Source organism: Cyclopterus lumpus, chromosome 7 (assembly GCF_009769545.1).
Source record: "Cyclopterus lumpus isolate fCycLum1 chromosome 7, fCycLum1.pri, whole genome shotgun sequence".
Taxonomy (NCBI): domain Eukaryota; kingdom Metazoa; phylum Chordata; class Actinopteri; order Perciformes; family Cyclopteridae; genus Cyclopterus; species Cyclopterus lumpus.
Genome location: NC_046972.1, coordinates 22,058,600 through 22,079,908, shown reverse-complemented (window position 1 = coordinate 22,079,908; position 21,309 = coordinate 22,058,600). Strand labels below are relative to the sequence as shown.

General features: G+C 48.2%; 2 protein-coding genes across 2 annotated transcripts; both read right to left on the bottom strand.

Annotated features, from left to right (window-relative positions):
• Nucleotides 1–762: 762 nt before the first annotated feature.
• Nucleotides 763–7,000, bottom strand: LOC117733937. Its single transcript, XM_034537893.1, has 17 exons — nt 6,828–7,000; nt 6,647–6,692; nt 6,453–6,554; nt 6,220–6,341; nt 6,067–6,123; nt 5,681–5,783; nt 5,408–5,559; nt 5,235–5,303; nt 5,075–5,141; nt 4,210–4,391; nt 3,540–3,587; nt 3,418–3,463; nt 3,190–3,341; nt 3,043–3,111; nt 2,897–2,948; nt 2,703–2,810; nt 763–2,389 (listed from the first exon to the last, which is right to left on the bottom strand). Exons 1-17 carry the CDS (start codon nt 6,915–6,917, stop codon nt 1,485–1,487), a joined length of 2,370 nt encoding a protein of 789 aa, XP_034393784.1. The 5' UTR covers nt 6,918–7,000; the 3' UTR covers nt 763–1,484.
• A 1,278-nt stretch (nt 7,001–8,278) lies between these two features.
• Nucleotides 8,279–20,438, bottom strand: brpf1 (bromodomain and PHD finger containing, 1). Its single transcript, XM_034538021.1, has 17 exons — nt 20,187–20,438; nt 18,209–19,040; nt 17,699–17,888; nt 17,306–17,593; nt 16,224–16,741; nt 15,906–16,058; nt 15,749–15,797; nt 15,508–15,639; nt 14,790–14,918; nt 13,556–14,081; nt 12,373–12,726; nt 11,797–12,075; nt 11,524–11,671; nt 10,825–10,958; nt 10,021–10,073; nt 9,754–9,908; nt 8,279–9,177 (listed from the first exon to the last, which is right to left on the bottom strand). Exons 2-17 carry the CDS (start codon nt 18,991–18,993, stop codon nt 8,994–8,996), a joined length of 4,077 nt encoding a protein of 1,358 aa, XP_034393912.1. The 5' UTR covers nt 18,994–19,040; nt 20,187–20,438; the 3' UTR covers nt 8,279–8,993.
• Nucleotides 20,439–21,309: the final 871 nt, after the last annotated feature.

Below are 21,309 nucleotides of genomic sequence, written 5' to 3'. Positions count from 1 at the left end.
CTGGGAGTACTGGGAGTACTTACTGGGAGGTCCCGGGGGTTAAATCTACCGTGAATGACGAATCACTTTCTTAGTAATCCCGTCGAGCAGGTTCCTCGGCTCAGAAGTCTGGAGTCTTATCGGAGTTGTGATCGCAAGGAACGAGTTTAAGAAAACACGTAAACATTATTTCATTAACATAACCAGTTTTATATATATTTAAAAAAAAGACTCAATGTTTTTGTTTTGTTTCATAATATAAATATATATATACATATACATATATATATATATACATACATACATATGTATATATATATATACACACATACACATGTGTATATATATATGTATATATGTATATTTTATGTGTATGTATATATATATTTTTTTATATATATATATATATATATATATATATATATATATATATATATATATATATATAAATAAATAAATAAAGCATTATATTATCCATCCATCCATCCATTTTCAATACCGCTTATCCTCATTAGGGTCGCGGGGGCGCTGGAGCCTATCCCAGCTGACATAGGGCGAAGGCAGGGGACACCCTGGACAGGCCGCCAGTCCATCGAGGGCACATGTAGTGACATACAACCATTCACTCTCACATTCACACCTATGGGACATTTAGAGATCAATTAACCTGCAGCATGTCTTTGGACTGTGGGAGGAAGCCGGAGAGCCCGGAGAGAACCCACGCTGCCACGGGGAGAACATGCAAACTCCACACAGAAGGACCGCTCCGACCGGGAATTGAACCCGCGGCCCTCTTGCTGTGAGGCGACAGTGCTAGCCACTACACCACCGTGGAGCCATTATATTATCTTTCATAAAAAATGTTTTAATGCCAATCAAATGTGCAGTATGCTTGTAAGGGTGGAACTTTTTGTCTTTTTGGCATTCATACTTTGTTTTTAAGAGGTAATATGTGCACATATTGAATAACAGGTCTCCTATAGCAAAAGGCAATATTATGACACAAGACCACATGATTTAACTGCCAAATGGTGGCGCACACCTCAATGCCAGTTGCTTATTAATCTTTCCACCTGTTGCCTCTATCTCTCTATCTCTATCAGGAATCTTGGAACCGCTTTTGCTCAACGTCCCTGTTTATAAAAACGTGTTCCTGTATACAGTCATAACATTAGATTTTTTCAAACAATAGAAGACTGGGATGTAATGTGATTTACATACAGATGAAAAGACAGGTGTTCCCTCTGGCTTCAGTCACAAAAAGCCCCATGAAGATCCTCTTCTAGGGGCTGAATGCAGGAGCGTGTACCCCTACTCTTAACATGCAAAACGAGTGGCGGCCTTCTCCCATTTTTTTTATTTCTTTTTTAAACACGATGGTGTCCAGTAATGAAACGTTGTTCTGGCTCGCAGTGGAACGCCAGCTGCCCGTGTCTCATGTGTTCGTGTCGTGTTTCCAGCAGAACAAAAGTCTGCCCCCCCCACCGGACACGTGAAACCGGAGATCAGAGGGCCTCCGCTCGCCGCGGCGCCCCGCGGAGCGGCTCGCGCTCCTCTGTCGCTTCCGGCGATGACGCGACGCTCGGCCCCGGCGTCTTCCTCTTCCACTGCGTCCGCGGCAGCAGCAGCGTTTGCAGCCTGCTCGCCAGCCGCTGCGCGAGCCACACGGACAGCGCTTTGGACAGCAGTCTGGGCCAGCAGTGCCACCGGAAGGTACCGCTTTCCGTCAGTCTTCTCATGCCTCCCAGCTCCTGTATCAAACCCCGGAAATCCTGGGGTAAGCAGTATCGCGGGACCCCCCTGAAGGTCTTTGGGATGTCCCTTCTGTGGCAAAGGCCCTGGAAGTAGACTAGGGCCACTCCTTGACCTTTGCCCTCCTGCAGCGCCCCCTCTAGGCAGGCCAGAGCAGCGGTGAACACCGGCGCTATCACCGTGGAGGACTCCCTCTGGATGTTCCAGTCTTTCTCCTCGCAGGATTTCACACGCCCCGCAGCTTTCTCCTTTTTGCATTTCCACAGTCTCCTTCCGTTTAATTTCAAATCCTCTTCCACCTCCACTCTGGTTTTCTCCGCTCCGCTGCGATCTTCCACTTCCCCCTCGTTCTGATCCATTCTCGCCCTCTCCTCCCTCCACTTCACGTAGGTCCTCGTGGCGTCGGGACTCCAAACGATGAGGGCTTTCCCCCGCGCCTCACGCACCGCTTCCCACCGGCCGTACAGCCAAGGGAGCGGACCCAGATCCGCTACTCCGGTCCCGGCCTGCGTTTGAGAGCTCTGGGCCCACAGAGCCAGGTGCACTTTGGCACCGAGCTCTCCCTGCAGGATGGAGGCCAACGAGCACACGGCGGAGATGTGGGCCGACCGCTCCGACGTGCACACCAGCAACACCGGCTCCTGGATGCAGAGCCAACCTAGAGGTGTTGGGGGGGGAAAGGCGTACTTATTATTTGTCGGCTGAATTTCAATTGTGTGAGGATCTTTCTCACTGGTTATGAAACCTGAAAATGTGTACATTTAATTCTAATGCATCTATATAAGTTAAATCATTCCCATGAGATAAGAGATGCTCTAAACTGGGTCTCTGGTTAATCAGAAACACTACCACTTCTGTCCACAGGGACCGCCAAACTCTAAATGAAAGTTTCCTTGTAGCAGCTTTAAGATTGTGGATTCAGCAAAAATAGTGGAATTAAATTGATTTACAACCAACGGATCAGAACCGACCTGCAGCTCCGATCTTGGCGAGACGCTGGGTCAGAATCCCCAGCAGTGCGACAATAACCACGAACACCAAAGCCGCCACGGCGTACACGCCCCATCGGTTGTGCGTGTCTGTGGAAAACAGAGAAGTGTGTGTTTAAGTTTTTTGTAGGATTTGTGCAGATCGTGTGTGTGTGTGTGTGTGTGTGTAGACTCACAGTCCGGACAGAGAACTCGTCGACCGTGAAGAACGGGATTTGACCGCCACACCTGCAGGGAGGGCAGATTGAACGAGTGAGAGGAGAGAGAGAGAGAGAGAGAGAGGAGGTGAGGAAACAACGTTCCTCTCAGGCGTTCACTTCACCTGCACACACGGCTCCTCTGCAACCAGGCGAAGGGGAACGTTCATCGTCGTGTCGGCAGAATTATTTCCCTGTAAAAGTGGATGAGAAGGAGTCTGAAATGCACATCACGTACGCCATCTTTAGCTTTCCTCAAAACTTTAGCTTACCGTCGTCACCGAGTGGACCGGCCCAACGGGAGAGCATCCCCTCGCGTCGAGGACACACAGCTGAGCGGAGAACGTTGCAGGAACAGGGGAGGTGAGGTACAGGTACACGCTCTTCCTGCCCGGTCCGATGGCCACATCCCACGAGGACATATCTGTGAAGGACGAGGAGTCAAGAGATGGGACACAGACGGACGAGACGCATTTTGAGGAGCATCCAGTTTGACTCACCGGCATCGAAGGGGCAAGAGATATGGTCGCCGCCTCGGAGAGAAAACTGTGTAGAAGGAAACAGAAATGTGATATTCTGCAACTGAAACGTCTGGACTCGTTCACTTTTGTCTGATTCTCACCTGCAGACACATCTGAGGGTGTTTGTCCACCGCAGACGTGTTGTACATCTGTTGAAGAGACACGGGGGGGGGGGGCGTTTATTCATTTCAATCCAAAGTCTAATCAGTCTTATATCTAATTATTATTTCAGAGACCAAATCTTTTTGTAAACTGAACTTCTTCTTTACTGGCTCAACGAGTTATCTTCCTGAAGTGAAAGGACTCCTTTATTTATTTTTGGTATAATTTCTAATTATAAAAAATTTTTTAATTAAAATTTATTTTCTTCCCGGTTGCCTGTCATTTTTGTTGCACCCACCTTATTTTAAAATGAGCTGTATTTAACATTCAGAGTGTTGATATTGCAGAAAACAACCATTTGCTATTAAAAATAATGTCTACCCGAGCAGGGAATCCGGGCCGGCTGCGTGTTATTGTAGTGCATGTTAGTGCACGTGAGCGTGCCACACTGGATAACTCACTCATATTGCGGTTACAGACCCTCCGGTTCCCCCTCACTGTTAGACTTGAGAGCCGTTTAGAGGCCATCGAAATGCTCCCAATCTCAAATCTGTCACTTTTAAATTGTATTTATCCGTAACTTTGAATAAGTCTTCTTCGTTTGGTTTAAAATAACCAAGCCACCCACAGCTTAGTTATTTTAACCCAATTAACCCTTAAACAGCCTACCAGGTCTGCTCCATCTTCCATCTCCTGCAGGGTGGAGTTGAGGACCGGCGTGCAGAGGTGTTCCTGTCGCCTCCAGCAGAGGGAGGCAGAGAGCTCCAGGTCACCGGCGGAGCACGGGGAGCTCCACGTCACGCTCGACTCGTGCAGAGTGACCTCAGAGGAGAGCCAGATGTCTCCCACGTCTGTGGGGAGGGCAACGTGGACACGGGTGAGGACTGACTGTGGACCGGCGTCCACGAGGAGAACAACGTCGTGGGCGAACGCAGTCGAATTTGAATAAATAAATAATAACATTTCTGGGACGTACTAAATATTATCCAAGCTGCGAGCAGATAATTTGGGTTTCACGTGCAGAACTTTGGGGGTTATCCGTTAGCACAGCTACGTGGGAAGTAGAGACGAAGCTTCGTGCTAAGCTAACGGGACACGCGGTACGAGACCTTCAACTCCTCAGCGAGGATGCAGAGGCCCTGTTTCCAGGAATATTATTGAACTGTTCTGCAAAGTCGAATGTGAACAAATGTAATTTGAATACTTTGACGGAAACAATGCCCTTCTGTGTTCAACTGAAACGAAAAGGAAATGGTTACACAATGAGGCCCGTGGGTTTGTTATTGCCAATTGTATTGTTTCTGAAAAATACAACGTTGAGTTCCCTTCAACCGGTCACAACATTGTGAGACGTGGGCAGTAATCTGACCCGTCTGCAGAAAGGAGGATGACATGCTGCACGATGTTAGGTTTCAAGCCGTATTTTGAGTAGAAAAATGTATACTGTGAGTATTAATACTGTGTGTGTGTGTGTGTGTGTGTGTGTGTTGGGTTAGAATTTTTTTTTAAATGTTCAATCACCCGTCACGCTCACCTGACAGGCTCTGGTTCAGGAACGGGCACTTTACATGGCGCTTGGAGTCTGTGCGGTCATAGTACACCTGTCAGTGAAGGAAAATAAAGGTTTTTACGATCTCATATATATATATATATATATATATATATATATAAATAATACACAGAGCTTAAAGTACCTGCACACACACACAGGGCAGCAGGTACGGGATGTTCAGAAGAGCGACTCGGGACACGGACGAATCAATCTGAAAAAAACAACAACAACAACAACATACAAATATGTTTAAACTCTCTTGAAGGAGTCCCAATAAAAAAGGAGCACTCAATAAATGTGCCCGCTGCCACTTGCAGTGATTGGAGGGGACGGGTCCTCTGCCGTGCACGCCGGTGCATATTTCCGGTAACACCACCTGGCGTGAACTTTGTCGTCTCCGGGCTCCACGGTGACGGAGACGGATTTAGACGACTGGTTCACAGAGAGATTGAAGTGTGGGATGGGATCTGAACACACACACACACACACACAGGATATAATCATTAAAAAGAGTCTGTGAATCATATGCTGCGGCCTTCGCAGTCAATCGTGGTGAAACATGAGGCCCGGGGGCCGGGAACTCCTCACCTGGCACTTTGTAACTGACGCTGCAGCTTCTCTCCGTCGTGCTGAAGGACGCAGAAACGACAGCGTTCGCTTCGGCCTCGACGCAATCATGTACCAGCTCCCACTGTAAAAAAATTAATAAATAAATCAAAATAAATAAATAAAATATTTTTTAAATAAATAAAATACATTTTAAATAAATAAAATACATTTTAAATAAATAAATAAAATAAATAAATATAAATAAAATAAATAAATAAAATAAATAAAATAAATAAAATAAATAAAATAAATAAAATAAATAAAATAAATAAAATAAATAAAATACACCATCATCAACATCGGCCATTGTCTTCATAGCAGAACACGTTTAAGCCGAAAACAGAGAAAAGAAAAACTCATCTTACCAGAGCGACACCGCGTCCCCAGTTACACGTGACGCCCAGCCTGCTCTCATTGTCACACTAGGAAAGACAGAGCGACGACAGATCGATGACACCGTGCTCCACCCTTTGTTGTTCATCTACTGAGTTTTACACCAGCGGGAGCGCAAAACAAACCTTTGTTGGTTTTCTCTGTTTCTTCTTCTTCTTCTTCTTCTTCTTCAAGATGGGGTTAATTATCTGTAATTCACTCGTCAGGCCCAGGAGGAGAACTTCGATCTTCAGGGCTTTGTAGAAATCTGTGTGTGTGTGTGTGTGTGTGGGGGGGGGGGAAAGACAGCTTTAGAGATGATTTAGGAACGTGCTGGACTAAATGGACTCCCACTCTGCGACGCGGTTCCACTCCCCACCATCGGCCCTCAGCGTGACTCGCACGGTGACGCATTCAGAGTAGATCCCCCCGGAGGCCGCAGGGGTCAGGCCGGAGGTCAGCTTCACGGGACAGTTCCCCTCTGCACAGAGAGGCGAGGAGGAGAATCAGTGCAGCCCCAACGGGGAGATGCTTCCACATGGAGTCACTGCACTGCGGGGACTCCCAACTTACCAAACGTGCCATTTGGGATCCCACTTCCTCCTTCCTCCTCCATCCTCTGAAGTAGCTCCAAGATAAAGACAAATTAGAGGAAGCCGTGAAGCGTTCATTCACATATGCGTCTGGATTCCCCCACACACCCCTATGTTCATGAATCACTCATTGAGATATTAATCAGTGTTATTAAACTCACGTGACATTGCGTCGTGCTCTCCAGCAGCAGTGGAGACACCGCGAAGGCGACGAGCGCGAGCGCGGCGGCGGCGCGGCGTCTAGGACTCATTTGGCGTCGCACGAGGAAACGTTCCCATAATTACAACAAAAAAAAAAGCCTCCAGAAGCCGCGGACGTCCCGGTGCTCGTCCCGGTGCTGCGTTCAGGGCGGCGGCGTGGGGCAGCGCGTCCTCGTGAGCGCGCGTCCCCGCGTGGACACGACAGGTGTTTTCATTCCTTCTCGTCAAGTTCGGTCAAAACTCCCCGAGTGCGTGCGTTTCAAGAAACAGAAACACACACACACACACTTGTTCCCCCTCAGCTCCGCTTCCCGTCAACCATTTCATTTCCTGAGAAAATAACAGAGGAAAAGAAGAAAAATACTCCCACCTGCAGTGCACGTGAGCCTCTGCGGTCACTTTTTAAGAGAACGCCTCCTCATCGCGGAAGCGATGGGAGGATTTTATCTGTCACACACACACACAGCAGATAAGAGCCTCCTGTATTAATGCTTTAATGTAACCTGGACACCTCCTTTATCTTTCTTAATGATTTAATTTAACCTGGACACCTCCTTAACCCTTATTAATGCTTTTTTTAAATAACCTATGCAAAAAATGATCCATTTCCAGGATATGACCTCCTGATTTTGGATGTCTCATTTCTTTTATTTATATTTATTTTGTCTGCGCGTCAGATTTGGTAAATCGTTTACTTATTTTGTTGTAATTTATAGTTTTTAAACATTAAAATGTTTTGTCTAATTGTGTGTGTTTATTGTCATTAAGGGCCCTTATTAGGAGAAAACATGGTGACGTGCCTTCAAAGTTGATGCTATACAAGCTGCCCTGCGTGGAGTTACCCACATTGTCTGGTTTGTGGTCCATTTCATCCATTAAATACAACTTCACTGTAACCGCACACAGATATCAACACACCTGGTACGAGGACTGGTTCTGATCATTCATGCATTATTGTGCATTTGTGCAAACAACAACAACAGCAGCAGATGTTTGCATAAAAGCTGCCCGACCAGTAGAACCAGTGCGTACAGTACTGGGCTGTGTCGGTGTTCCCATTAAGGAAAAGGTGCAAGAAAGCTGCAGAACTAATGCCAAGGACTTTGCTATTTCCTAATGAGGAGGAGAGGATGAGACATTTCCCATGATGCAACGCTCTGTTTGCAACACAGTGAAGATACAATAGGGAGTTGGGTTCAGTACCAGAAATAATAAACCTTGAGAAGCTCCTGTGAGTCAGTTTCTTTGGAAAGAGCAAATATATAAATATAATATAATATATAAAGCGTAGACACAGTTCCACACAACCAGGAACCAACACAACACAACCCAACCCCAACCTTCCCCTCCCTCGGACCGCAGACAGACACACACACACACACACACACACACACAACGACAAGTTTAAAAAACTCAACTCTTTTTTTTTTTTATTATTAAACTTTTCTATTCTTTATGCAATCTGTATATATAAAAAAGTTCTAAAGCCACCGGCCTGAGTCTAAGACAGGCCCGCGAAGGCGATCGGTCCTCGTCGTCCCGGCGACCGCGTGATGGGTGTAACCGTCGGAGACGAAGGAAAACGTAAAAAAAAAAAAAAAAAACAGGAGACATGATGAACACAGAGCGACGAAGAGGAAGGTGCACAATGTCTTTGTGCAGCCCGGAGTGATTAGAAGTAGTCCATGATATTAAAAAAAGAAAAAGAAAAAGGGCGCTCGTTCGACCGCGAGCGCGCAGAATAAATAACATCATCGTTGGCGGCTGGAAGCAGAGCGCCAGAGGTCAGGAGGTCGCCTCTCGTTTAGTTATAAAACATATCCGCCACAAAACGAGGAATATTTTTTTTTGATTGGTGATTCTGAACAACAGCCTTTTTTTTTTTCCTTTCTCCCCTTCCCATCATAATTATTATTATTATTATTAATTCAATTTCAATTCTCTTAAATACAATATTTTACATGTCAGATTAAATACGGCTTAGTGTGCACGATGGGCCAACGTAGTGGACGTGTGTCTGTTTTTTTTTCGGTCCCCTCCACTCTCGTTTCTCGTGATCTGTGATGGAGGGATGTCTCCACGACGTGTGCTTTTGTTTGTTTGTTTGTTTGTTTGTTTGTTGTTTTTCAGTCACTGTCACTGGTCTCGCTGCTGGGGTCTCCCTGCACCTTGCTGCGGTGCTGCATGGCCCGGTGGTAGGCCACCTGCACCGACTTGCGGATGTTGGACTTCCGGCCCTCCAGCATCTTCTCCTTGTCCAGCTCCTGATCCACCCCGAGCGGCACCAGCTTGGAGCGCGGCAGCCACTGCCTGGATCCACATGGGGGGGGGGGGGGGGGGGGGGGCACAGAAGAGGGTGTTACGTCATCTTTTAATCAAACAGAGGGGCAGTAGATGAAACTACCCAAATGTACCCATCGGGCTCCTCATTAGATTCACACGCATTCGTGGCTCAAACGTGAACTGCAGATATTAAATATGAGAGAATATTAAATGGCTTTGAGAGGAGGTTCACCTCCTGAACGACCTTCCAAGAGAGTCAGAACGACACCGACGACGCGTTGTTCTTCAAACTTAAAAAGCAAAGCGTGAACTTATGCGATTGCGAAGCACGCGATGACCTAAAATACAACCTGTTCTTTTCCCCCCTCTCTCCTCCTCTTCTGTTCTCAAAAACCACATTTGCCCCAATTCTGGTGAACTGCAGCTTCCTTTGAACTTGTGTGCGCACATCCAGTAATAACAGAAAGCCTATTTTGCATGCGTTTTACTGTACTCATCATAAAAAAAAGGAGAAGAAGAAGAAGACAGGATGTCAAGTGAGAACAAACAAAGAAGAGACAAACTCGACGATATATGATTTAGTGAACATTAAAAAGTGCTGACCATGTTCTTTTGTTGTCAAAGAACAGGACCAGGAACAGGTGCTCCCTGGCCTCCTGGGTCATCTGCTCCCCCAGCTTCAGCACATCCAACGGGGGGACGGGTATCGGGACGCCCCGGTGGAACACCCCCTCCCTGGGCATCTTCGGGTCAATTATCTGCGGGCGGACGGAAAGGTCGAGAGGGGGGGGGGTTAGACATTCAGGCATCCACCACGGCAGAATGTCCTGAATCGGTGTCGTTGGCAAAAAGGGTCCACTTGTGTCTCACCAGAGCCGGGTAGGAGGGGTAGCCTCTGCACTTGGCCCACACCAGGTCCAGAGCTACGAGAAGAAGAATAGTCATCAGAGGTCATCCAGCTAGCCTGACCCCGCCCCCCTCCCCTCCCCCCATTGCACAACCGGCTGCGCGTTTTAAAAGACGAGAAGCGGCCGAGACAAAAGATCGTAGCGGTAATCTGGTTCTGTAATGGGGGCAACTGGGCGGGGGCGTCATTTGAGCTTGAAAAGGTCAACACTTCACTTTCCCCTCCGCATCTCAGGAAACAACTACAGCAGCAGCAGGTTTTCTGAGTCCTCAGCTTTTAGTTGATTTGTTGTTGTAACATCGACATCAGACAAATTAGCCGCGTCCTGTCACTGCATATCATAACATCAGAAACATTTAAAAGTTCCTTCTGATCCCATCTTTTGTATCTTTCTTGTTACCCCAATAAAAAGAGAAAAGGATTTAACAAAAGGGTCATGTCATTTATCTAATTGGACACGATGCAAATAAAAAATTCCCATCTATAACTTTAAGAAATATCGGTACATCATTTTTGATTAGTACATCAATCATTGTCATGACAACCTCATTAGTCATCTCTCTCCACTGGTACAAATCTTATCAGAGCAAATCAAAAGATGGCTGCCGTCATATCAGATAAGATCAGCTTCCAACCACCTTCATATTCAAATCACTCTTGAGAAGACACTCACTGCCTACATGAAGTATATATACATATATATATTTTTTAAGTTGTCAGCACTGAGACACGCAGACGCGAGTCCCAGGATGTGAAAGTGTGCTCACAGTGCGAAACGCTCCGCGATCCTCCGACCGAGTAGGAATCGTTTTCGGTGCCCGACGTCTCCTCGCTGCTGTCCTCCTGGAAGGCGGAGCGGGAGAACGAGGCCTTCCCCCTGCCCTGCTTGGAGGGGGTCGTGCTGAGGGACGAGACAAACCATGGGTATGAAAAAAAAAAAAGAACAAGTTATGGACGTCATCGCCAGGAAACGCGGCTAACCACGCTCCACTACTCGTAGGGCGTAGCTGATGGTAATCGCTCAGTTTGTCATGTTTAACCGCTGCCCTCGAGATGAAAGCACAGCATCACATACGTAATAGAATAAAATAAATCAACATTTTAGGAAACAAGCTTATTTGCCGTCTCTCGTATCTGTGCAATAACTATAATAACTGATTAAAATAAAGAAATCATTTAAAAGAAAAAAAAAAAAAAAGACAAATGTTACTCGTGATGGCTCGACAAAAAGGTCTAATTTCTCCTCCTTTGTTAAAAATGTCGTTGGCCGAATTAATTGAGCAACAGATGAAAATAAGCAGCATCATGAATTTGGCCCAAAAAATGTTCTTTAATGAACTTAATTTTTTTTTGCTCAATCCATCTCAAAAGGCAGCCATTTAAGAAAAAATAATAATCTTTAAATGGTTTTGAAATCCAAAACAATGGGCCAACGACCCCCCCAACCCCCCCGTGCTCCACCCCACCTGGTCCGGTCTGAAGCGGCGCTGCTGCTGCTGCTGGTGGTGGACTCGGAGTCCGAGCTGGAGCGAGGGAGCCGAGACTCGCTCCGGTACACGCGGAAGCTCTCCGTCACCGGCTGGTTTCTTCCATCGAAACCGTTACTTGGCAACCCTGAGGAAAAGAGAGGGAGAGCGTCAGTGTGTGTGTGTGTGTGTGTGTGTGTGTGTGTGTGTGTGTGTGTGTGTGTGTGAGATTACAAACTAAAACCGCGTTAACGTTCATTACGGCGAGCGTACCCGGCAGTAGGTCGTCGTTGTCGCTGTCGCTGTCCGAGCTGGAGCTGCTGCGGGGGCTGCGGGGCCTCTTCCTCTGCCTGCTCGGGGACAGCAGGGGCAGCTGGGGGGGTCCGATGGGGCTCTGGCCCAACCCGGCACCGGGGTAGCCGGCGTCCCGGTTCTTGGGGGGTCGCCCCGGCCTTTTGGGGGGCCCGGCCATCTTTTGGTTCTTCTTGGAGAAGAGGACGGACGTCCGACGGCCCACCTCGGGCGCCAGGGCGGACGAGGACACGCTCATATCTAGGAGGAGGAGGAGGAGGAGGAGGAGGAGGAGGAGGAGGAGGGTTTATACGTTAAAATGCGTTTCATAGTTTTATAGTTAAACCCTGATAAAACAGTACAATAGATAAAACATAAACCCAATCGATACAAGAACAAACTAAGCCATAAAATTAATAATAATAATAATAATAAAATCGTAATTAATTAAACAGTAAAGCGACAACATCACATAAAAGCCAGTGTATCATGTTATTTTCCTTTTAAAAGCGTTTTTTCCTACACACCAATGATGCGTTACATCTTTTCCGGACGCACCTTTTCCCCCGATCTCCTGGCTGCTGCTTTCGCCCCCTTCGTCGTGGTGGCCCGAGGACGACGGGTGATGGGAGGGCAGGGAGGAGCCCCCCCGGTCCCCGCCTCCTCCTCCTCCTCCTCCTCCTCCTCCTCCTCCTCCTCCCCCCGCCGACTCGCGCCCCCCGATGCCGGGGCCGCCCTCCCGCTGGTGCGCCAGCTTCCTCTTGACGACGCTGACCTCCTTCCTGAGAGCTTTGGCCCTGCGCGACTGGCCGATGCTGTGCTTCCCCGAGCTGACCTCGTCCAGACGCGCCTGCAGGTAATGCAGCTGCTCCTCCAGCGGGAGCCGCCGCCGGTTCTCCGGCAGGAGCAGTTCTGCGGGAGGCAGTGGGAGAGAGGCCCAACAGGTCACTTTGTCTGGTAAAAGGTTGGTTGTGAAACAAAAGAAAAAGTAGTGAAGTGACGCAACTGAACTGAAGGAATGTCCCGCGCCCCCTAGTGGCCAATGTGCTTCACTGTGCCAGTTATTGAGGCTCTTCTCTCTCTCTTCCCTTCTGTATGAATTCATTCCCCCATTAATGCACATTACTAACTTGTCTTCTTCCCCGGAGGAGTCTGTGCTTTCTCGCCTCACAGGTTCACATGGATGGTGGTTTTATCTGGACCCTGGTCTTGGCTGACACCTACTGCTACTTATGCTGGTATCATCATATTTATTCTACTACATCCCGCATGCCTACAGATTGTAAAAGCCCTCTGATGAGGCAAATTTGTGATTTGGGGCTACATTTAATGTATTGTTACAGGGAAAATAAATAATAAATAAATAAATAAAATAAATAAAATAAATAAAATAAATAAAATAAATAAAATAAATAAAATAAATAAAATAAATTAAAATAAATAAAATAAATAAAATAAAAAATAAATAAAATAAAAAACACCAACAATAACCTGGACCTAGCCTTGTGAGCTTATAACTGCATCTCTCCTCCACTAATGACTCGTGGGCCCTTACCTCTTTACCTCCACTATGGTTTCTCTCCAGTATTTCACTCACGTGGTATAACTCAAGTGTTGTTTACATTTTTTTCGTCTAGCTTCTAGCCGGCCAAATAGAAGAAAGATAGAATTTGGTGATATAAAAGTTCTCCCCTACTTTGGTTTGAACTTCTTAACCAAAGTAAACAAATAGTTCACTCACCATCTTCATTAGAGGACAACGGCCGGTCTCGTTCTCGTTCTCTGTCTCTGTCCCGGTCTCTATCTCTATCTCGTTCCCGGTCCCGGTCTCTGTCCCGGTCCCGGTCTCTGTCCCGGTCCCGGTCCCGTTCTCGGTCTCGGTCTCGGTCCCGTTCTCTCTCCCGTTCTCTCTCTCTCTCCCGTTCCCGTTCTCGGTCCCGCTCACGCTCCCTCTCTCGGTCCCGGTCTTGGTCCCGCTGGCTCTCTGGGCTGGGCTCTCGGGGGAGGTGTATGCCGGCCTCGTAGTCGAAGCCTATCCGCTCGGCGTGGCGCCTGGCGGTTCGTATGACGGCGCCGCCCATCTCCCTGAGCCGCAGGGCGGCGCGATAAAAGACCGTGTCCTTGGCGTTGTACTTGAGGCAGTTGTTGACGATGAGGCCGAAGTCGGCCTCGAAGGCCTCGAACGTGAGGTAGCGGTGGGACTCCAGCAGGTTCCACATGGTCTGGAAGTCCATCGGCGTGTCGATGTGGTCCAGGTAGTCCGGCACCTGGAGAGCAGAGAGGGCAGAGACGTGGACTGATGCGAGTGTGTAGAACTCATTTTCAGCATCATGGCTGCCCTCAAAGGGCCGGTTGTAACTGTAACACTATATAAAACTACTCCCGAGCATATTGTTAAATAACTGTCTTTGTATTTGATTATTGTTTATTAGAGTGTAGAAATATTGTATAATATATATCTCTAATATTATAACATCAATCAAGTATTTAACTAATCAGAAGAAAAGTTAATGTTGTATACTTGAATCTTATACATCTATTAACCTTTGATGTATAGCCCATATTTTCAACACAAAGATTCATTAAAATTGAAGAGAGTTGTATCAGATAGTCAGCATTTTCTACAAATAAATAGTTTAATATTATTATGATAACCATGTTCATAATGAACTAGAATTACCACCTCGCGGTTGTATGTCAGTCGTGTTGCAGTTCACCTCCACTTCACACTTTAATCCTAACAGACGTTGGAGTGAAACTGTAATAATTAGCATGTGAATTCTTGAGCTATGGCCCAAAAAACTTGGTTTTGTGGGGGGGTCACCTTGACCAACAAATTCTTCAGGTGCTCAAGGCTTTCCTGAGATATCGCTTTCACGAGAATGGAGGAAGGTGCAATATATAATTTATGTTCAAACGACACATCTTTAAACATGAAGAACGTCCCCAGCGTGCGTGACGGTGTGTGCGTTTACCTCTGCCAGCGGTACGGGCTCGGTGAAGAAGTTGTTAATGTCTCTCTCCTGCAGCTGCTCCAACGTGCTCCTCAGCAGCACCAGGAAGGGAGTCAGCTGCATCTCCAGCGCCATCTGATGGACTTTAATCTGAACACAGACAAGCGCGTATAAATAAAGCACAAAGAAATCTATGGAGCAAAGAGCTTATTGTGTACGGGGGAAAAAGTGTCTGCGTGTGCTCACGCTCACACACACACACACACACACACACACACACACACACACACACACACACACACACACACACACACACACACACACACACACACACAACACACACACACACACACACACACACACACACACACACACACACACACACACACACACACACACACACACACACACACACACACACACACACACACACACACACACACACACACACAAAGCTGCAAGTAGGGAAGGAAAGTGTTGTTTACTGCGTGTTGGGAGCTAATGAATGTGTTGCTTGGATTCTTGGATGTCTCTGACCCGACCACAACAAATTGTTAACCCTAAAAGAAAATCCGGAAAGGCATTTGTATTGTTTTTTTGACCTAATTATTGTAAAAAAGTGTGTTTCATTGCCCGTGTTGAAGCAACCTTCTAACAACTGTCCTACAAAGCTCACCGGGCCACCAGCGCGTTACTGCTCACGTCGGCGTTTCGATATCCGTCAGTGACGGAAACTCACCGTCTCCCTCTTGAGTTTCTCCCTCTTGCGGATGAGCTCCACCAGGAGCCGGGCTCGCTCCAGGTCGTGCCTCAGTCTCTGCCACGCCTTCAGCTGCTCCTTTAAGGCCGAATGTTTCTCCTCGCTGTCCCGCTGCGACACCGACACGCACACAAAACCCTCAAACATGTCACACGGCTGAACGAGGCAAAAGTACAGAACAACGGCTACATTTCTGTGTGTGTGTGTGTGTTTTGTTTACAATTGCGCAGGTCATCGGCGAGAGTTGCGACAGAGGCGGTGGGAGCGGAAGTGGAAGCGGTAGCGGTAGCAGCAGTGGTGGCGGCGGCGGCAGCGGCGGTGGTGGCGGTGGTGGTGGTGGCGGTGGCGGTGAGGGCGCTGGCGGCGGCGTGAGGGTCTCGATATGCCGCTGGGACTGCAGGTGGGTCTGGAGCCGGCGTAGCAGCGGCACCCCGTTACGACTTTGCCTCTTCAGGGTCCAGTAGCTGTGAAGCCGCTGCATGAACTGGCTCTTCCTGGGCACCGTCAGGTTGCTGGTGATTTTGCTCAGCCTGGAGAGGAACAAACGCCACGTCAACTCCTCGTAATCACAAAACGCTCACAGGGTCTAGGGGTGATTTACAGAACAGCAATTGGTAAGTAAGCAATTTAGCAACTAGCGTTCAGTATTGTGCATCTTGAAGCCCAGGTGAAACACACATGTCGCGTTTACGTACCTGTGGGGAGGTATGCAGGGCACCGACACCACCGGCGCAGCCGCTCTCCTCTCCGCTAAGATCTTCCTCGCTCGCTTCATCTTCAGCCTGGACTTGGCCTTCGCCCTCTTGGCTCGCTCGGAGCTCCAGCCCTTGGAGTCGTCGTCCTGGCCGATGCTGGGCTCGTCGTCGTCGTCCAGCTCTCCGTCGCTGTGGGAGGAGCCCATGCTGGCGCCGCCCACCCCGCCCAGGGGCCGGGCCGACCCCGGCGGCGTGTGGATGTCGCAGTACGCCGTCTTGCGGACGCTGAAAGAGGTGCCGTTGGCCCCGGTCTCTCTGACGGGCTCCATTTTCATGTAGAGGCCCGCCTGCTGGGCGCAGGTGACGTGGAAGGCGGTGTAGCAGTTGGCCTTGTGACACTGGATGCAGGCGCCGGAGCCGCGCTGCTTGCAGATGTAGCAGGTGAGCTTCCAGCGGGCGGGAGGAATGTGCTCGATGCTGTCGATCGGCTCCAGGAAGACCGTGTTGGCGAAGCAGACCTGAGGGAGGGCAGCAAAACTCTCTTTTCAGAAGGGTCGAGGTCGTAACGAGAGACTGACTCACTGTACATTAACGCCAATGCACGAAACCACATGCAATCAGTTGACAAGGTTAAATCCTTAAAGTTTCCTCTAATTCACTTAGATTTACCTCTAAGTGATGTCCTTTTATAAACTTATGAACATTACTGATGATTCTGAAGGAACACAAACAAAGCCTAAAAGCACCTCAACATCTGCACGATGATGTCGCTCTGATCAAGAATGCATGAAGTGGCGAAGGGATAGACGATATATATATCTATATATATAGATATATATATATAGATACTTTAACGATATTGTGATAGGAGACTTGATATTGTTTTAGATTCTGGGATATCGTAATATGGTATAAAAGTGGTCTTTTCCTGGTTTTAAACGCTACATAACAGTAAAGTGATGTCATTTTATTCATTTTCCCATTAAATTAGTATGTGAATATTTTTGTAAAAGCACCAACGGGTCCCTCCTACAATACCCGGCCCTTTCATGGTGTGTGTGTGTGTGTGTGTGTAGGCTTACCTCCGGGATCCAGAGGGCACACACCACGTGAGCCCAGCGCGCGTCGTCCGTCTGTTTGAAAGCGCCCCCCTTGTTGGGACAGAGGGCGCAGTCCACGGCTCGGCTCGGCGACTGCAGGCAGCGCCGACACAACCACTGGCCCTCCGGGATGTAGGGCACGCCGTAGCACTCCTGGTGCACCGCCAGGTTGCACATGTCGCAGAACAGGATCACGTTGCTGTTCTGACACTCGCCGTCGTTGCAGATGCAGCAGACGGCGTCTTCGTCGATGAGGGTGCTGGGGTCGGCCTGGGGGGGGGAGGGGGAGTGGAAGAGGGTGAGTCGAGTTGGACCAACTCTGTGAATGTGTTGAAATGATATTTTTAATCCCTTCCGCTGCCACCGTTCAGGCACCTTGTTGTGGCTCTCGAAGTACGACTCCTTCTCCAAGCGGTCCATGAGGTACTCGAACACCTCCTGAGGGATGGGCGTCACGCCGTCGCGCCGCCGCTTGTCGTTCATGATGTCGAGCCAGATGTAGTCTTCCTCGTCGATGTCGTACTCCACCTCCTCGTCCAGCTCCTCCACGGACTTGTCGATGTACCTGAACACCGCAGTGGGGAAAGAAGAGGAGAATTGCGTTTGTGGAGGTTTTTTTGGCACCAGAGAAGAAGAGGAAGTAATATCGACGTGATGTGCGGAATCTGGAGGTCAAAATGTACTTCCTGAAACACGCACAACAACATGTTGTACAGTTGCAAACAAACGATGATGTCTGACAGTAAATATGTGCTTGAATACCAAATGTCAGCATTAAAGCTATGCCTCCTTTATACGTGCACCCCATTACAAAGTGCCCTTATCGTTTAATAATCCTGCTTTATAGTTATTAATAAAGCAGACTATATAATTCTAAATGCAGACCTGTAGTAAGATAATGGTCGAGGCGGGGCATCGGGTCTCTCCTGGTCCAGTTCTCTAAACACCGCCTCAGGGAGCTTGACCGCGGGGCCGGACTGAGCGCTGTGATGATGGGACGAGCCGTCCTTCTTCTTCTCTTTGCTTTTGTGCTTCCCGGACTTCGGGGTGGACTTGCCGCCGTTGGAGGACGGGATATCCGTCCGGTCCTTGCCACCGCCTCCCAACTCGCTCCCACCTGCTCCGCCGTCGCTCCCGTTGCACACCCCCCCCAATCCCAATCCCAATCCCCCTCCTCCTCCTCCTCCTCCTCCGCCGCCGCCGCCCGCGCCGGACGGAGGAGCATCCTCCGCGTCGCTGTCCTCCTCCGACACCACGTCGATGTTCTCGAAGATGCTGATGCGGTGGAGGCGTCCTTGAAACTCCAGCTCCACCATGCGCTGGGCCTGGGCGTACGTCATTGTCTCTCTGCCCGGGGAGTGAGAACGATCCGACCGGTTGGGGCTACCCGGCGTGTTCCCCCCGTGCCCGGGTCCTCCGCCTCCGTTACCCCCGCCGTCGTCCGTGTCCCCCGACCCGGCCAAGGAGGCGCGAGGGGGCCGCCCCTTTCTCTTCTTCTGGGGCAACGCCTGCGCGGGAGTCGGGTTGTCGTGGTCATAGTGGTAGAGGTGATACTCGATGCCGCTGTAGCTCTTGTAGACCTTCCGGCAGGTCTCCACGGGGCACTCGTACGGGGGCTTGGTGGCCCGCAGGTTGTGGCAGAACGTCTTCACGTCGAAGTCCAGCCCCATCCTGCCAGCAGCCACTGCTGGGACAGATGCTGTTTACGCGTTCACATCTGGAGGAGAAGAGCACAAGAGGAGCTTGGAGGATCACTTCCAGAGACGCAATCACATTTACACCAGTCTGGTTGAAGAGACAACCCCGAAGTCTGCACACTGTGCACCTGTTACGGTGCAGTCACGTGACCGTTTCTTCCAAACTCCCAGCAGTAAACACAAATGTTCCCTTCAGTGACAGGTGCAGTACAAGTCAATATTTATGCCTCTTGTTTCCTGCTTAAAAACGTGCAGCGACGCTCGCTGACAGCAACCTCAAGCTGGTTTACAGCCGGATAGAACAACAGTGCACAAGACACACACAGACAGACACACACACACACACACACACACACACACACACAATCCTAAAAGAACCACAAACAATAGGACGTTAACCGTCGCATTTTGCTGACGTTTTTCCTTCTTCTTCTTCTTCTCCTCCTCAAACAATGAAACATTGCAGCCGTTAGCTCGCTGGCTAACGGCAAGCTAGCAAACAACAACAACAACAACATACGGTTCACTCTCCCGTAAAAACACAACAACAACAACAACACACACAACACAGCCGCTCACTCATGAGTTAACGTTAAAAATAAATAAATCTTAAATCAACCGCCGCGGCTACGGTAACGGTTACGTTACCAAGTCGCGTGCTATATACGTTGAGCTAACTGCGCGAGACGAGCCGTTTAGCCTCATTAGGACGCGCAGTGTCGTTTATTTCTATATATTTTAAGGTGTTTAAAGTTAAGACACTCTGCACACGGTCGCCTGAAACGTAACTTTATGTTATTTTTCCGGCTTCCGCAGCGTTTTTCCCTCCACAATGACCTCACCCTGCGCGTCCCCATCCCCTGATGCCGAGCACCGAAACGACCGAATAGCGTCTCATTTCACGAGGTTTTCACCGCCGTTACCGCGACTCGCGGGGAGCGCGTTTACGGTTCAATTAGACGGCCGGAAAACAAAATAATGTAATTTAAAAACGTCTCTTTAAAAAAAAAAAATGCGATGCAAAAAAACGCGCTTTATTGTGCAAGCAAAAGGGGGCTTTGATGCACTTTGATTGCGATTTAATTGTCCAAATGTGGACCGTAACCACACACACACACACAACCGTTTAAACGCTACCGATCCGGACCGACGTTATAAACACTTACTACTCCACGTTCCTCGGGACTGCGGAGCTTCGGGGGAACCTTCGCACCCAGATCGGACGTTTTTTTTTTTTTTGTGTGGTTGTTGTTGTTGTTGCAGGTTTTAATTCGTGAGATAATCCCAGGTGAGGTTCGCGGGACGCGCGCGAGCAAGTGAAAGGTGTTTGTAAAACATAATATCCCGATTTCATTTCATTGTGTTGTGAATAATTCAGGAACTCGGCTGAACAAAAGGGGGCAACCGTTTTTTGTATTTTCTTTTACGACGGCGGAAGCGGATCGGCACATTCGCCACATGAAAAGCAGGGTCTATTTCGTCGGGTTTTGGTAGCAAAGGTGTACGTTTTAACAAAGACTTCATAATAATATAAACTGTATTTAGTTCGGAGATTTTTCTGATGTATTTATTATTTTAATTAGTATAGTTTCTCCTGGGCCATTTTTTTTTTTCCCACGGGGAATTTCTGAGATGAATGTTGCGAATCTGCGGATTTGTTTCAAAGATGTCGGCAGGACCGGAGTGAAAAAAGTCGCACTTTCAAAATAAATCTATTAAAAATTAAAAATTAAAAAACACAAAAAAAATATATCTAGTCCTGATTTAAATGTACTGATTGGATTTATCCCATCTGTTTATAAATGCAAAATAATACATTTTAAATATGATAATACATTTTTTTTTAAAAGGCAATAAAAAAAAACACATGGAAACATACCATCAAGCACAAAATAATATTTATTTTTCTCTCTGAACATACAGTCTGTGATTCGAGTGCAGCAGGGCCGGGTGGGGTAATGCAGTGGGGACACACAGCAGGCAGAAGCAAATCCCACAGTTTGAATACAAGCCTTTTGAAAATCGGAGCACATTCACCACCAGGGGGCAATGTTGTGGAGCGAGGAGTGAGTGCGAGCAGAGGAGGAAGTGTCAGGACTCCTCCTCCTCCTCCTCCTCTTAATCATCCTCCTCCTCCATCTGATCACTGCAGCCAAATTAATAGCCAACAACAGTTATTCCTTCCTCCGCTCACCAAAGAGTTGGCGGCAGAAGGCGGGTGGAACAAAACCAGATATAAAGTGACAGAGAACAGAAATCTCTTACTTATTAGTATTTTTAAAGTCCAAT

Bases quoted from the DNA above. Each gene is read 5' to 3' on its own strand.
- LOC117733937 (XM_034537893.1), bottom strand. From the start codon at position 6,917: ATGAGTCCTAGACGCCGCGCCGCCGCCGCGCTCGCGCTCGTCGCCTTC. The intron at 4,392-5,074 runs GTGAGCGTGACG...CCCTCCCCACAG, and splicing joins CCTGAACCAGAGCCTGTCAG to ACGTGGGAGACATCTGGCTC. The intron at 2,390-2,702 runs GTCGGTTCTGAT...CAACACCTCTAG, and splicing joins CGCCAAGATCGGAGCTGCAG to GTTGGCTCTGCATCCAGGAG.
- brpf1 (XM_034538021.1), bottom strand. From the start codon at position 18,993: ATGGGGCTGGACTTCGACGTGAAGACGTTCTGCCACAACCTGCGGGCC. The intron at 17,889-18,208 runs GTCTGCATTTAG...TGCGGTGTTCAG, and splicing joins CGACCATTATCTTACTACAG to GTACATCGACAAGTCCGTGG. The intron at 16,742-17,305 runs GTAAGCCTACAC...GCCCTCCCTCAG, and splicing joins GTGCCCTCTGGATCCCGGAG to GTCTGCTTCGCCAACACGGT.